This window comes from Megalobrama amblycephala, linkage group LG1 (genome assembly GCF_018812025.1).
Source record: "Megalobrama amblycephala isolate DHTTF-2021 linkage group LG1, ASM1881202v1, whole genome shotgun sequence".
Classification (NCBI taxonomy): Eukaryota; Metazoa; Chordata; class Actinopteri; order Cypriniformes; family Xenocyprididae; genus Megalobrama; species Megalobrama amblycephala.
In genome coordinates this window covers 69,640,164-69,655,739 of record NC_063044.1, presented here as the reverse complement: position 1 = coordinate 69,655,739, position 15,576 = coordinate 69,640,164, and the positions used below count along the sequence as shown (strand labels likewise).

Sequence of the window (15,576 nt, the reverse complement as noted above, 5' to 3'; positions counted from 1 at the left end):
ATTCAACATCATCAGATTACCCTAAGTATGTGTCCACCCTATCTAAGGATCTTTCTGAAGCTATGAACATAGCTCAAAAACTCGCTTCTAAGGAGCAACACCGCCATGCTGTGCTGTATGACAGAAAGGCAAAAGGGTCCAATATAGAAGTGTCTGATCGTGTACTTCTGGCAAATCGCGCTGAGAGGGGGAAGAAAAAAGTTGCTGATCGTTGGGAATCAACTGTTTATACTGTGGTTGACAAGATTCCTAGCACAAACACATTCAGAATTCGTAATACTGTCACTGGACAGGAAAAAGTAGTTCAGCGCAATTTGCTGTTATTGGCCAACTTTCTTCCTGTGACAGATGCTTTCTGTAATGATTCAACATCTTTGCCTTTTTCAAGTGATGTCGAAGCTGATAGTCCATCATCAACCTTTGAGAATGCCTCTTTGCATAATTCCAACCCATGCTTCACACAGGATGGGAATAGAGTTTCTGAGGGTAACTGTTCAAATAAGACCGTTCATGCAGGTTTTTATGTTGGACACTAATAAAACAGCTGTTGATGACTCTGCTAGTATTGCCCCCAATCCGACTGAATCAGTGCCTATAATGGATGAAACGAATATCTGTGAACACACCGAGGCAACTTCAGATTCTTGTGTCAAAGACTGTACCTATAGGACTCTAGAATGGGTCTCTCAGTTGCCTGATGATAGCTCTTACCGGGCTGATCCTGGTCTACGCAGTGAAGTGTCTTATCCTGTAAGTGCAAACAATGATTCCGTTGTGGTGGATGCAATGGCAGGGGGATCTACCACTCTTCCAGAACAGTCTTCTGTTACCTTAACACCGCCAGGCCAGCAATGTGATGTGAGCAGTAGTCATTCTGTTCAAGAGCAAGTCAATGATGATGTTCCAAGTGGATTTTCTCGTGTGACATCCCGATTCGGACGTGTTATTAATCCTGTAAACAGACTGATATATACCATGTCCAGACAAGATGTAAGCTACGACCCTAAGAGTTATATTAAAACCATTTGTAGGTCAGTTGTTCAAGCTCTTCGTGAATAGTGTTATTTGCTGACAACATTTATTGTTTGTGGATGTTTTGATTGTGTAAACCAAAAAAAAAAAAAAAGAATATATACATTTTTTTTTTTCCCTTTCTTTTTTTTCTTTATTTTCAATTATTGCGAGAAAATGTACACACTTGTATAATACGTGACAGAGTGGTGGGGTGTAAATTGGGCACCCTACAGCCAGTTGTTGGGTTGAGACTCTGGCGCCAGTCTCTTCCCATTCAATCCTTAATGGGAATACTTTGATAGTTGGCAGTCCTTTTCTAGGACCCTGTCTTATGTCTTGGTAAACCTTTGTGTGTATTTATTTTTATTTATTTATTTATTTTTTTATTTATTTTTTTTTTTTCTTCTTTCGTCTGAGATTTTTACAATTTTGGTGAAATTCCACAGGGGTGAATGTAACAGGGTTAATAATGTTGCTGTAAAATGTTATGACTTTCACCAAAATTTCTGTGTTTTTGTTCATTTATTAATTGTTTGGAGACCCCTTGTGGCGACATTAGTGGGTCATTTGTCTTATTTGTGAAACCACGCCCCCACTCCCAGCAGAGAAGTTTATCTGATGCTGAGAGGTGGTAGATGCATGAGTGTAAATGCCCACTGTCGAAAAAGGATATATGTTTCTCCTTGTTGTGTTACAGTAAACATTGCATGAAACGCAGTTCTCTGTGTCCGCCTGTGATTCACGTGCAGCCGGATGAGAAGCGTTACACAAGCATATCTGCAGACTCTGTTGATTTACTCCTTGATTCTTTTAACTCAAAAGTACAGAATGTTATTGATAACATTGCTCCTGTGAAAGTCAGGAAGAAAAGTGGCAGACAAAAAGCACCATGGAGAAACTCAACAGCAGTGCAAAATATGAAAAGACAATGCAGAAAAGCTGAGCGCATGTGGCGAAAGACAAAACTTGAAATCCATTATAACATCTATAAAGATATTCTTCATGCTTTCAATGTGGAATTAGGCAAAGCTAGACAGACCTTCTTCTCAAATATTATAAACAGAAACTTAAACAACACCCGCACTCTTTTTGCTACAGTAGAGAGACTAACAAACCCCCCAAGTCAGATTCCAGTGAAATGCTCTCAGACAGCAAATGTTGTGAGTTTGCTTCCTTCTTCTCTGAGAAAATTAATAATATCAGAAAGGCGATCAGCACATCCTTGAGCTGCACTGGGGTAAAACAGATCAGATCACAACCTCAGAAAGTAGCTATTATGTCTGATTTTGAAGCAATTGATGGTAAAATTTTGGAAGAAACAGTACAGCACCTTAAAACATCAACCTGCGCCCTTGACACACTTCCCACATCTTTTTTCAAAAGAGTGTTAAACTGTTTAGAAGCAGATCTCCTAGAAGTGGTAAATGCCTCACTTCTCTCTGGGACTTTTCCAAAATCCCTGAAAACTGCAGTTGTTAAGCCCCTCCTGAAAAAGAGCAATCTGGATAACACCATATTGAGCAACTACAGGCCAATCTCAAATCTTCCTTTCATAGGCAAGATCATTGAAAAAGTTGTTTTCAATCAGCTGAACAAGTTCTTAAGCTTGAATGGATACTTTGATAACTTTCAATCTGGTTTCCGACCGCATCACAGCACAGAAACAGCACTCATAAAGATAATAAATGATATTCGCCTAAACACAGATACAGGTAAATTATCAGTGCTGGTTCTACTTGACCTCAGTGCTGCGTTTGACACTGTCGATCACAACATTCTTCTTGACAGGCTCGAAAACTGGGTTGGGCTTTCTGGGATGGTCCTTAAATGGTTCAGGTCATACTTAGAAGGGAGAGGTTATTATGTGAGTATCGGTGACCATAAGTCTGAGTGGACATCCATGACATGCGGAGTCCCTCAAGGTTCAATACTTGCACCCCTCCTGTTCAACCTATATATGCTGCCACTGAGCCAAATAATGAGAAAGAACCAAATTGCATATCACAGCTATGCAGATGACACCCAGATTTACCTAGCCCTATCACCCAACGACTACAGCCCATTGACTCCTGTGTCAATGCATTGATGAAATAAAAATTGGATGTGCCTAAACTTCCTTCAGTTAAACAAAGACAAAACTGAAGTCATTGTGTTTGGAAACAAAGATGAAGTTCTCAAAGTGAACATGTACCTTCACTCTAGGGGTCAAACAACTAAAAATCAAGTCAGGAATCTTGGTGTGATTTTGGAGTCAGACCTGAGTTTCAGTAGCCATGTAAAGACAATAACTAAATCAGCATATTATCATCTCAAAAATATTGCAAGAATTAGATGCTTTGTCTCCAGTCAAGACTTAGAGAAACTTGTTCATGCTTTCATCACCAGCAGGGTGGATTATTGTAATGGGCTCCTCACTGGTCTTCCCAAAAAGACCATAAGACAGCTGCATCTCGTACAGAACGCTGCTGCCAGGATTCTGAGCAGAACCCGAAAACATGAACACATCACACCAGTCCTCAGGTCCTTGCACTGGCTTCCAGTTGCATTTAGAATTGATTTTAAAGTACTGTTGCTTGTTTATAAATCACTCAATGGTCTAGGACCTCAAAACATTGCAGATATGCTCATAGAATATAAACCTAACAGATCACTCAGATCATCAGGATCAACTCACTTAAAAATACCAAGGGTTCACTCAAAGCAAGGAGAGTCTGCTTTTAGCTGTTACGCCAGCCGCAGCTGGAACCAGCTTCCAGAAGAGATCAGGTGTGCTCCAACAGTAGCCACATTCAAATCCAGACTCAAAACACATCTTTTTACCTATGCATTTGCTGATTGAGCACTGTGCTATGTCCGAACTGTTTGCACTTTATTTTATACGTATTATCTTTTTATTCTTTAAATTCTTTTCCTGTTTTTATTTAATTTTTAATGTATTTTTATATCTTTTATGTATCATCATGATTCTGACTTTTAATGCATTTTAAATCCAAATAGCAAAATTATCTGTTTTTACTGTTATTTCTATTCCTTATGTTCTATTTTTATTCTTCTTCTTTATGTAAAGCACTTTGAATTACCATTGTGTATGAAATGTGCTATACATATAAAATTGCCTTGCCTTGCCAAAGGGGGTGATGCCAATCAGGGATTTCAAAGTTGTGGTGCCTTTGTAATGAGAGTATGTCACCGTGTTAAGAACCTTTGAGCTGGCTGTTTGAATATGGATCTCTGTACAATCTAGCACAACACGTGTTTTGGGAAATGTCTGCTTGAAGCAAGGCGGCATTAGCTCATTTACAGCCTCTCTTCTTGGCCATACTGGTAGTGTGCCAAGCATAAAATAAAGATAGTTAGCCCAAGTTATACATATCTGACTGACTGTGGCCTTTGACAGATTAAACCTTACAGCTAAATCTGCGGAAAGAAGCCCCTGCCTCATACGGCAGAGAAACAAGAAAAACTGGTCAAAGAGACAAATGTTGTGAGCATGAAAGCCAGCTGTTACAGTCTGTTCTGTTTTATTAAGTCTTTGCATTTGACTCCATCTCACCAGAGACTGTGCTGTAGGTTGAAGAGACAGGTAGAGTGCTTTGAGGGTCTCATAATCATTAAATCCTGTGTAAAACACGATCATCTTGGGCTCACATTGGAATCGCTGTAGACAAAACTGCTGACTTCTTAAATTTTCATTTTCCTCTGTCAGACGAGCAATCTCCTTCTGTGCTGCAGTCAGCTGCTCTTCCATGGTTGGAGACGTTTCCAGGTAATCATGGTCTTGCAATGCCCCAAAACCATTGTTAGATCTGTGTATTAAGAAAGAAGAGAAAATTAGATGAAAAACAAAAATAACCATCAAGGAGGTCATAAGATATGTTTACATGCTCTAATTTTCATCAATGAATTACATGCTTAATTTATTTTCTTTAATTTTTTTCTTTTATTTTTTCCCCCTGCCCTTAGCAAATGTTACTCAAATGTCTGATATAATGACTCACTCTTCTCTTGTGTTCTGACCAGGAAATGAATCGTGGTCCTCCTCTTCTTCCTCGAGTGTTTCAGTATCACAGACACTGTAAATTAACATAATCATGATTTCAGTCTTGGCACTTCATATTGTACTGTTTTGTACAGTTGTCACATCACATTACATAAACTGACCCTGAAACAACCTGTAATAGCTATCAAATATCTATTGCCGCCAATTGAAAAATATATACATTGTAAATTATAGAAAAAAAATGTGCAACTGTAAAAAATGACAGCAATCAGCGTCCATCATCTATCTATCTATCTCTCTATCTATCTAATCTATCGGTTTGACATAAATGTCAGTTTGCTTCAGCAACATAAAAGTTTTTGTAATATGATAAAACATTACAGTACTATCACATTCAAAGAAGTTTAAATAATTCAATGAAAATTTAGTTATAGTATACATTTTGGTTATTAAAACAAATGTTCTCATAACAACAACAAAAAAAATCATAATCTTTTTAAGATTATTCATATTATTTCATCAAATTAGTTAACTCACCCTTGATTCCTCTGAAGTGTCCTCCGAGGCTTGAGTTCACAGCACCATGTAAACAAAGTCAGCACGCTTCCCTGTTTCAGTCTATGCAACCCCGTGAGTGAACGAACAATGCAGTCCTGAGTGAAATTTTTGGAGCACACTCTCGTGTTGTCTCTAATCTAATGAGAAAATCAGTAAATTATTATTATTTTGCAACTTGGAAAGCTAGCATTAGCTAACTATTTGCTAAGTTATTTCACTTACCTGAAAATGAGGTGCAATATCCAGTTTTACTTTAACAATTCACTCACGACAGGCTTTTGGGTCACTCAGAAAGCAATGAAAGATAAATTATTATCACTTTCTATCCGTTTATATGATGTAGAACCTGGTACACAACGGTACGCCATCGCATTCGTAACTCTCCTGTGATTCAACACGATACTTCCGGGTTTCTTCCCACCAGAGCCTCGTTTTCGATTTCAAAATGGCGGCTGCGTGAAATCAGCGTATAGACCAGTGGTTCTCAAACTTTTTTCCCAGTGGTCCAAGTGCAAGTCTCACGGGCCGCATATAATTTACATATGACGTCACCAATGCAAACCAATCAGATTTAATGTTATGGTATTAGCAGATAATACTATTATTATACCTAGATGTTGCACACAATAAATAACAAATAAAAACTAACTTACTGACATTAGCTTTACAATAATAATCAGTAATTCTCAATGAATACACAGACATATACAATCACTTTAAGATGCTATTTAATTCTGTATGACTTTATGACTCTCTTCAACAGCATCGCAATAGTCACCAAACAATCACATAAACTCCTTAATAAGCAAATGTTACTCAGCTCCTTTTTACAAACAACACTTAGCGCATTGTAATTACAATCTCTGACGATATCAAGCATTCTGTCATGTCGCAATCATAGACTCGCAATCCCTTTGCGCAGCATCGGATCAGCCAGCGCGAACAGAGTTGGGCTCATTCCAGCCGTGGGTGCGCTGATGCGGTTAATTTTACTGATTTAAAATACATCAAACAAACACATCGAATTCACAGTTCAGTCTTTTGAAATTGTAGGTTTTGCTTGTCAAGTTAGTACTTTACTACAGAGCAAACAGGAAGTCTTGACATTGCGTCATTAGCCTACATTGCCCGATGTCTGAAAATAATAAATGCTCACCAAAATTATTTTATATGACAAATAAAGCATTATAGCTCATTTATATTTATTTAATTCACTTTAATTTAAATTTTAAAACAAAAATAAATTGTATGCGGGCCGCAGGTTGAGAACCACTGCTCCACACCCATTCAAACGCTTAAGCCGAGTTCAGACTGCACGATTTTCAAAATAGTCGGGTCACTGTTCTTTTCACACTGCATGACTATCTTGGCCAGCATTCAGTCGCTGCTGTGTTCAAACTGCACGATGGATCGGCGACAGAAGGTTTCACACTGCATGACTTTACAATAGGAAGAATTGCCGACAACTCTATCTGGCACGCAAACTACGTTTCACAACCAAACACACGCGAGACGTGACAAGGAAACAACACGATATCACGCGTGCAAGACTGGAGTTGTCACGGGAGACCCGTGGTAGTGAATCAGTAGGTAATGAAAGTGAATGTGGCTGATACCCTGATCAGTGCCCTGACTACTGAACTAGGGAGCTGATTGAGACACACGGTGGGATTATTATTAAAAATAGTAGCCCACAAGAAGCTTGAAATACAAATTGCCTGTGCGCTGATTTGCAGCAAAAACAACATAAATAAAAGAAGAATATGGAGGAGGACATGTTTGGGGAGACTGTGGATTATGTGTTCTGCAAAAACAGTTGGAGCTAAATAAATAACTTTTCAATGTGCTGCTGTTGCGGATGGTCAAGCAAATGTTTGTGCTTTGTTTTTGTTTGATAGAATTGTAATGTTTATGTGTATGAAGCCATGCTTGCTGATATTGTGGTCTATAACTCCTCCCGAACTCCCCGCTGCTCTGTATCTTGCTCTCTCATTGGCTGTCAGTCATTGCCGATGTAGTTTTCAGTCAGAACACTTTTCACACAGCAGGATTTTGAATCGCTGACAGGTCCAGATATTTAGCATGCCAAATATCTCACGGGCGTCAGCGACTCGTCGGTGATTCTCTCAGATCGCGTCTTTGCTCATTCACACTGCGTGATTGTCACTCGCGTGAACGAGCACCGATTTGCCTGTGATTTCGGGCATTTGTCGGCGATTTCTCAAAACTTGGGCTAAAATCGTGCAGTCTGAACTCGGCTTTACTGCGCGTGAAGTGTTGCATCGCGCGACTCGCATCCAATTATGTCAAAAGTATACACTCACTGGATGTCATGTCAACTGAGTCACGGAGGAAAACTTTAAATATCTCGCCTTCGCTTTAATTTCGGACCATCTCCGAAAAGACATAAAACACATATCAAAGTAGGAAATCCAGACTTTTAATCCCTTACACACAATTACTGCTGTTGAAATATGAAATGGAGGCGGGTCCGGATTGAATTCCCTCCGGGTCCGGATCCGGACCGGAGTCCGGACTTTGAGAAGTGCTGGTATAGACTTAAAAAATACACACACTAATCCTAGTCTCTTCTATAGACTATAGTTAACCTAAAATATTTGCAGGAATTGCTCTGTAAATTAAATTGAGAATATAACTAATGCATATATGCTATGTTAAATACTGTAGTCTATGCCAGAGACGTGACGTGTGTTAGTCTGTGAAAATACCGTGTCAGGCATTTGATCTTGACTTTGTTAGAATCTTGTCTTTTTTACATGTCTAACACTGTACATGTAACTTAAAATATTTAATTTTGTACAAGAAAACAGCCCTTATTATTGAATTATTAGTAGCCTATTGTAGTGTCTCGGGAGATCATGCTCATTGTCACATAGCTCTATGGCTATAGCTACTGTTCTGAAGTGGCAGTTTAAGATATAAACCCAGAATTCAGCGAACGTCAATTAACTTTTGTCTGTACACTTTTTGTAATACCTTTAAAAGACAATTTTTTCTTGGCCATAATGTCAGATAAAATGAAAAAATGAAGGTGATTCTGATAACACAAATTTATTAAAACACAGAACAACAACAAAGAACAAGAAAACGGGAACAACACTCAGACCGAAACGCGTCATTAGTTGGGTTAGTAGAATAACGAAATTATAGGTTTTAAGTAGGAAAAAAAAATGTATGTAAAGAGATATATTAAAATAAAAAGTGCTTAAAAGTGCACAATTCTTTTTAAGTGGAAGAAAGCTACCTTTTTCCCCTTACGTGCAACTTATTGGAAAGCCCGGATGAGTCATTAGTTGGAAAATAAAATAAAGTAATAAAGTAAAATAATGAAATTATAGGTTTTAAGTAGAAAATAGTATTTAAGTAAAGTGATATATTAAAATAAAAAGTGCACAACTCTTCTTAAGTGGAAGGAAGCTACTTTTTCCCCCCTCACGTGCAAACTATCAGAAAGCCAGGATGAGTCATTAGTTGGAAAATAATGGTGCGTTCAAGTCATGTCAGAAAGATCGTATTTACGAGCAGAACCGACATGAACGCCACCACAATGTCGTAAATACCAGTGGGAAGCTCGTAATTTTCTTTAAGCACCGATCTGTACGAGTTGGGGGCATGTCAGTCAGAAACATAGTGAAATACCACAATACTTACAGGTATTTAGCAGTGACATTGTCAGGCTTTTCTGTTTACAATGAAGTAAGCTGATTACAGTAAAAAAATTCGAATGCATCACAATATAAAAATGTAATATGTAACAATAAAGTTTACAATGGCTTAATAAATTCATTAAAAAACATAAAAAAGCAACATACAACTAATGCACATTCTTTGCTCTACATTTTCTAGAAGCAGAAGTGTTGTTATTTTGTGGAATTAATTTAAAGAAGGCACACCGCCATCATACTCCGACGAAAGTGACTTGAACGCACCTACCGTTGTACACACGACTTCCCACCTCGTAAATACGAACTTCCCAGGAGGACTTGAACGCACCATAAAATAACCCTTTCGCAGGTAAGTTTAAAATATTCTGGCTGACACCGCAGCGTGAGTTTTTTAAGGCGACTGTTATTTAGAACTTATCACTTTATTCTTTCCATGGTGACGCGTCATTGCTTTGTCATGTCACACACCGCAGCGATGTGTGACTGATGATCTGCTTTTATTTCAGTTTTCCTTTTTTTATTCAAAATATTAAAAAAATTGTTAACTATAACATGCAATATCTGATATTCCGATTGTCAAATATGAGCGGTTGGATACCGCAGTAAAGATAGTTTGCGGTTTGATATTCAGATTTCTTTTGGCTATAAATACGCAGTGCGCTGTCATAGACATGCAAATAATACCGAATATCGTTCTCCATGATTTGTGAATTAAGGTGACGCTGTCCTTTGGGCCGAAATCAGGTGTTTTTTTTCGTAGCGACTCTTAATTTTATGATGGCTATAGCTCCAAATGTTGGACACTTAGTCTTAGAGGAATGAAACTGGTGTCATCTTCACCAGATTGATCTGTGAATTTTTCACAGCAAAGCTCTTGTCCGTAACCCCTTGGTAAGTCCGCCAGTAAGGAATGTGAAAGAAAGGCGTTCTTCATGTTTAACGTCTATTACCAATAAACACGCAGACTGCTGGAATAAAAGAACACTGTTTTAGGTCGAGCTCGATTTGTGAAAACTTTCACAATAGCATTTTATCTCGTGGCCGTGTTTCTCTTTGCTCTGCCCCCCGTTTTTTTTTTTTTTTGTATAATATGGTCTTACGGTTGCTGTTTCAATGAATAACCGTTTCCAATCCATTAGGTAAATGACCTAAAAAAAACATTCACAGTTCAGTACGGGTCAGCTAACGGTTCCCTGGGTCACTAACTTTAATCTGTGAAAACTTTCACAGGTCAGTTTTGGTAAGCTGACCCTTCCCTGGGTCAGTAACATCACTATTCTGATCTGTGAAAACTTTCAAAGATGAGGAGTGACATGCGCTCTCTTCGGTTCATTGAACACCAGTCTTGCTGCAGCATTCTGGATCAGTTGCCATATCGCCCACCCCTAACGTGTCCTCTAATTATAATGGAAAGAATTGTTATTGCTGCTTCTATATACATCAGTGTGTATTTTTAATAAATATTTGTCTATTTGCCTCGTCATGACGACTCGCTCGTTGTATTCCTCACTTGTAAGTCGCTTTGGATAAATGCGTCTGCCAAATGAATAAATGTAAATATAAATGTTATGACTCACCCTCATGTTGTTCCAAACATGTGAGACCTTCGTTCATCTTCAGAACACAAATTAAGATATCTTTTTTTATAAAATCTGAGCTTTTTTTTTAATCTCCCATAGAAAGAAACAAAATGACCACATTCAAGGTCCAGAAAGGTACTAAAGACATTGTTAAAACAGTCGACGTGACTGCAGTGTTTTAACCTTAATGTTATGAAGAGACAAGAATACTTTTTGTGCAGAAAAACAAAACAAAATAGCAACTTAATTCAACAATATCTTGTCTTACCTGTCATTATCCTTACGTGGTTGCCCCAGTAAGCACAGTGAAGGCTTCCGTGTTCACGTCTGAATGCCGGGTCAGTATTGGCCAAAGCTGATCACGTGATCAGCATGACGCATACGTTTGATGGTGACACAGGACCCGGCCAATAATGAGCCGATGTTCTGACGTAGTTGCTGCACTGTGTTTACCATGTCAACAGCATAGGAGAATGACAGGGAAGAGACAAAATTGTTGAAGAAAGTTACTATTTTTGTTTTGTTTTTAAGCACAAAAAGTATTCTTGTCTCTTCATAAAATTAAGTTTGAAACACTGCAGTCACGTCGACTGTTTTAACAATGTCTTTAGTACCTTTCTGGACCTTGAAAGTGGTAATTTCATTGCTCTCTATGGGAGGTAAAAAAGCTCTCAGAAAATATCTTAATTTGTGTTCTGAAGATTAATGAAGGTCTTACGGGTGTGAAACGGCATGAGGGTGAGTAATTAATGACAGAATTTTCATTTTTGGGAATTTTCACTAACCCTTTAACTGTAAAATATATGAGACATGATTTCACTGTTCATTACTATGATGATTTCTTGTTGTCAGATGTTGTTTTTCATCACTGAAACCACTTAACTTGCTGACTGTCATGCTTGATTTTCAGTGTCAATTTGTTCAACAAACATTGGCCTTTGGCTGTAGAAGCAGCATGGTCATTTGGTGTAACCAGTATTTTTCATAAAAATATAATTATATACAGAAAAATGAATGTGGAATAAAATGTAAACATCTAGTTTAGTGTAATAACATGTTTTATAACAATTTTACATAATTTGTCAAGGATTATTTAGAAAACATTTTTTTTCAGCAAATGTCCCACCAAATATTGCAAAAACATTAAAATTTACATTTAGAGATAACTCTAATAAAATTATTTTTGTTTGATATTTTAAAATGAAGTATTTATTTCTGTGAGTATGCTTACATGACATCTAGGTGGATACAATATGTAATATTTCTCATTCTTTGACAGTTACATCATTTGACATTTTCAGGTACATTCATAACTTTCGTAAAAAAAAAAAAAAAATGTGCAAATGTCATTTTTATTAACATAAAATCAACATGAATACACTATATAGATTTTAACATACCTGCTTTTAAAACAAGTTTTTAAAATATTTTTGAATTTCTCATTTTGTCAAACCATATTTGTCACTGAAGATGCATAAATTGCAAATATAGGCTATAGCAGTCAGCTCCACTAAATGCACAACGCGCTTTTTTAACACAGGCATAAGGAGGGATGGATGTTTGCTTAAAGTGGTAGGCTAGGTGAGTGAAATTATATTTGTATAATCTTGCTGTATGTGTAATTTTCTTTCAATTTTCTGTCTATAAGTGTGAAAAAAATCCAATTTAAACAAATGGGACGTGAGCCAAACGAAACAATCAAATTACACTTCAAATACATTCCCCCTAAGATGATTTCTGTCATTTTAGGTAGTTATTATCACGCTGATCTATGTTCAACTGTTTGTTTTTTAAACAGTTTGGTTTTAGTCTGCCAATTCCCCAGCTGTGTAAAAACATCTGATCTGGATAAATTAAGCTGACTTTTAACAACAACAACAAAAAAAAAAAATCCAAAGTGTGTAGTACATTATTATTTGTCAGACTGACTTACTACAGTTTTGCCAGTATCTCCCTTACTGTATGTACAATTATTTCATTGAAAAAGCTACAGTAATTCACCAATACATGTTAAAAGAAAACTTTTAGAGGAATTGAAACAAAAAAAAAAATTCTAAAAATATTTGTGTACTGTATATACAGTAAGGGAGATAGTGGCAACATATCGCCTGTAGTAAGTCAGTCATGTATCGAGGAAAGTACAACATCCTACTGCATCCTTTGAAAGCTTTTCGGTGAAAAACATTTTTAAAAAATACTACTGTACATGCAGTAAGCGATATATTAGCAAAAATTCACCAATTTCAGTGTCACCTAACTTACATACCATAACCTTTAGAACATGAAGAAAAAAAAACCTTCTGTTTACTTACTGTCCTTTTTTTAACATATGTGTGTACTGTGTGTACAGTAAAGGAGATTGTCGGTCCTGGAGAGCCGAAGTCCTGCAGATTAGATTAGCTTGTTAGAAACCTAGTTTAGCTTGTTCAGATTTAATTTGAAGCAAAACGCTTCATGACTCCAGGATCATGTTGTCCACCCCGGCCTCTACTGTTTCCGGTGTCAGAGTGAAACCGAAAGTGTTAAAAATAAACAGAAATCATGAACTTACCGCACATTAGTAGACACATCTGAAAGAATGTGAAATTGTTCTTCATTCTGTCGAAGATTACAGCAAAATCTGATTTCGATGAATATCATTAATGCTCAGTGTTGTTTCTGAATCACACCCTGCCGACCGACAGCGATGACTGTGAACAAAACCCACTAAACACCGACAGAGAGATCTTAATACCGACTGGAGCTGACATACATTTCAATTAGGGCTATCATTTTATGCTACTAAAGAAGAAGAACTTTTACGTTTCCAGATCTGAAAGACTGCAGAGAAGCGCAGAAACTGTAATGGCGGAGACTATAACGGTTCTCCTTCTTCTTCTTTCTGTGCAGCGGATCCCAGACTAGAATTGAGCATTACTGCCATCTGCTGTTTGAATGGATCAGATAATTCTCTCCTTTTTCTTTTGAGGTTTTTGGCGGTTGACAAACAACAAATGGTGTATTAATACCGCCACCACTGGTGTGGAGTGGGGATTAAAATGACTTACTCCCTTTATTATAATCTCTCCCACAAATTAGTCATTTTAAGATACTGAAAAATAAAACTAACATTCATTTTGCGAATTATTTCGTATAAATTGCATTTTTATTTTTGCTAAATTTTGCATTAAAATCCTTCTTTGTCTTGTATTTCTGACAGTATGTTCCACCATTTCTTCTTGCCCACAAAATTCACACCTTCCTGTATCATGTTTACCCATTTTATAAAGTGTACTGTTTAATCTTGTATGTACAAATCTCATCCTTGTTATTATCCCAGCAAGCAATAGCCGTCATTTTACCATCTCGGTTAACTATTGACCCGATATAGTCCGGCTATGTGTAACCCACTTTTAGCCAAAATTATCTTTAATTTGTCGTTTTTGCTAAAATAACTTGTGAGATGTATGATATTCCATCATGTAAGCAAAGTCAACAGTGATTACGAGGTGTTTGGTTTCATTTCTTTGACATGTTATATTGCATAGTGTTACATAACTACCCATCTAGGGCTGGGGAGCCAGTAACAAAGTAAGAAAATAAATAAATAAATAAATAAGTAACTAAAGAAAGAAAATCTTGGAGAGAGAACCAGGGCAATCCAACCTCCCGTCCCAGAATCAACACAAACACCAATTCAAATTAGGATCTTTTAATTGAAAAGATCTCAAAATGTTAACAAATGTATTGGGAACAAAACTTCAGTGGAGGGCTAGGCCAAAATAACAAACAAATCCCAAACTAACTAACCCAATAATTTTCTAACTTTCTTAGACAAAAATAATCCACAATCCAAAATCAAAGAATATTAAACAACTTCAATTCTCTCTCTATCAAAGAGCACACCTGAGTTGTAATACTGAGTTCACTCACTCATATACAACATACAAATGAGTCTGGGGAGGAAGTGTTTGCCCTGGTGAAAGGAAGTCTCTCTCTCTTCTCCACATTCTCACTCATTCCCATCAACATCCACGGTGCGTTCCAAACGGGATATATCGCCCTCCGAAGGGCACTTCGGAGTGAAAATAATCATGGCCGCCATGTTGAAGGGTCGTTCCAAACCGAAGTGCTCAAAACTGGCCACTTCAAAGGGCCCTTCAGAATGAAGAATTTCGAAGGGTACAACTGATGGACACTTCAGGCCCCCATGATCCTTTGCACAGGGAAGTTCTTTGACGTCACAGAATGGGTACAGGAGGTTAGGAGTTCGATTTTATATTTGTATATATAGTATTTGTCTATACTACTCTAATATTTATACGAGTAAGATTTGGTACATTATTATGGTCAAAACGACATTGTACTTCAACAAAAATACTTTACAACTCCCTTTATCAGTCCATTCAAATATTTAAAACACATAGACACAATATAGCCTCAATGCGATAAAACCAGCTTGCACAATTTACTCCTCTTTGATTGTCTCGTTAAGATGACGCAGAAGTGCATTCCAAAAGAAAAGTTTTTTGACCCCTACACCCTTCATCCCTTCGAAGCTCTCACTCCGGAGGGTAAACCCTCTGAAGGGATTAGGGCATAGGGATGAGCCCTTCCGAATGGAACGCAGGGCCAATCACCCACGACCGGATTGAACACATCTGATTGGAACACCTGTCTCATAACGAGAGAGAGAGAGAGAGAGAGAGAGACACCATATTTAAGAGAACATCTGACCATATTTACACCCTCCACATGA

The 15,576-nt window shown here is 37.5% G+C and overlaps 1 protein-coding gene across 5 annotated transcripts in view; it reads right to left on the bottom strand.

Annotated features, from left to right (window-relative positions):
• LOC125246458 overlaps window positions 1-13,767 on the bottom strand; it is a 140,655-nt gene extending 126,888 nt beyond the window's left edge. Inside the window, exons 1-5 of one of the 5 annotated variants that reach the window (XM_048157447.1) lie at window positions 13,390-13,745; window positions 13,151-13,222; window positions 5,552-5,709; window positions 5,013-5,087; window positions 4,568-4,820 (exon numbers count right to left, since the gene is read on the bottom strand). Coding sequence is in view for 2 of the 5 variants with exons in the window: in XM_048157433.1 (XP_048013390.1) it covers window positions 13,390-13,435 (46 nt within the window). In the remaining 3 variants the exon portion in view is untranslated. Of the gene's footprint in view, window positions 1-4,567; window positions 4,821-5,012; window positions 5,088-5,551; window positions 5,710-5,794; window positions 6,169-13,150; window positions 13,223-13,389 lie in introns of those variants that run through there. The other 4 variants (XM_048157454.1, XM_048157433.1, XM_048157457.1 and 1 more) reach the window with 4 other exon arrangements.
• Window positions 13,768-15,576: the final 1,809 nt, after the last annotated feature.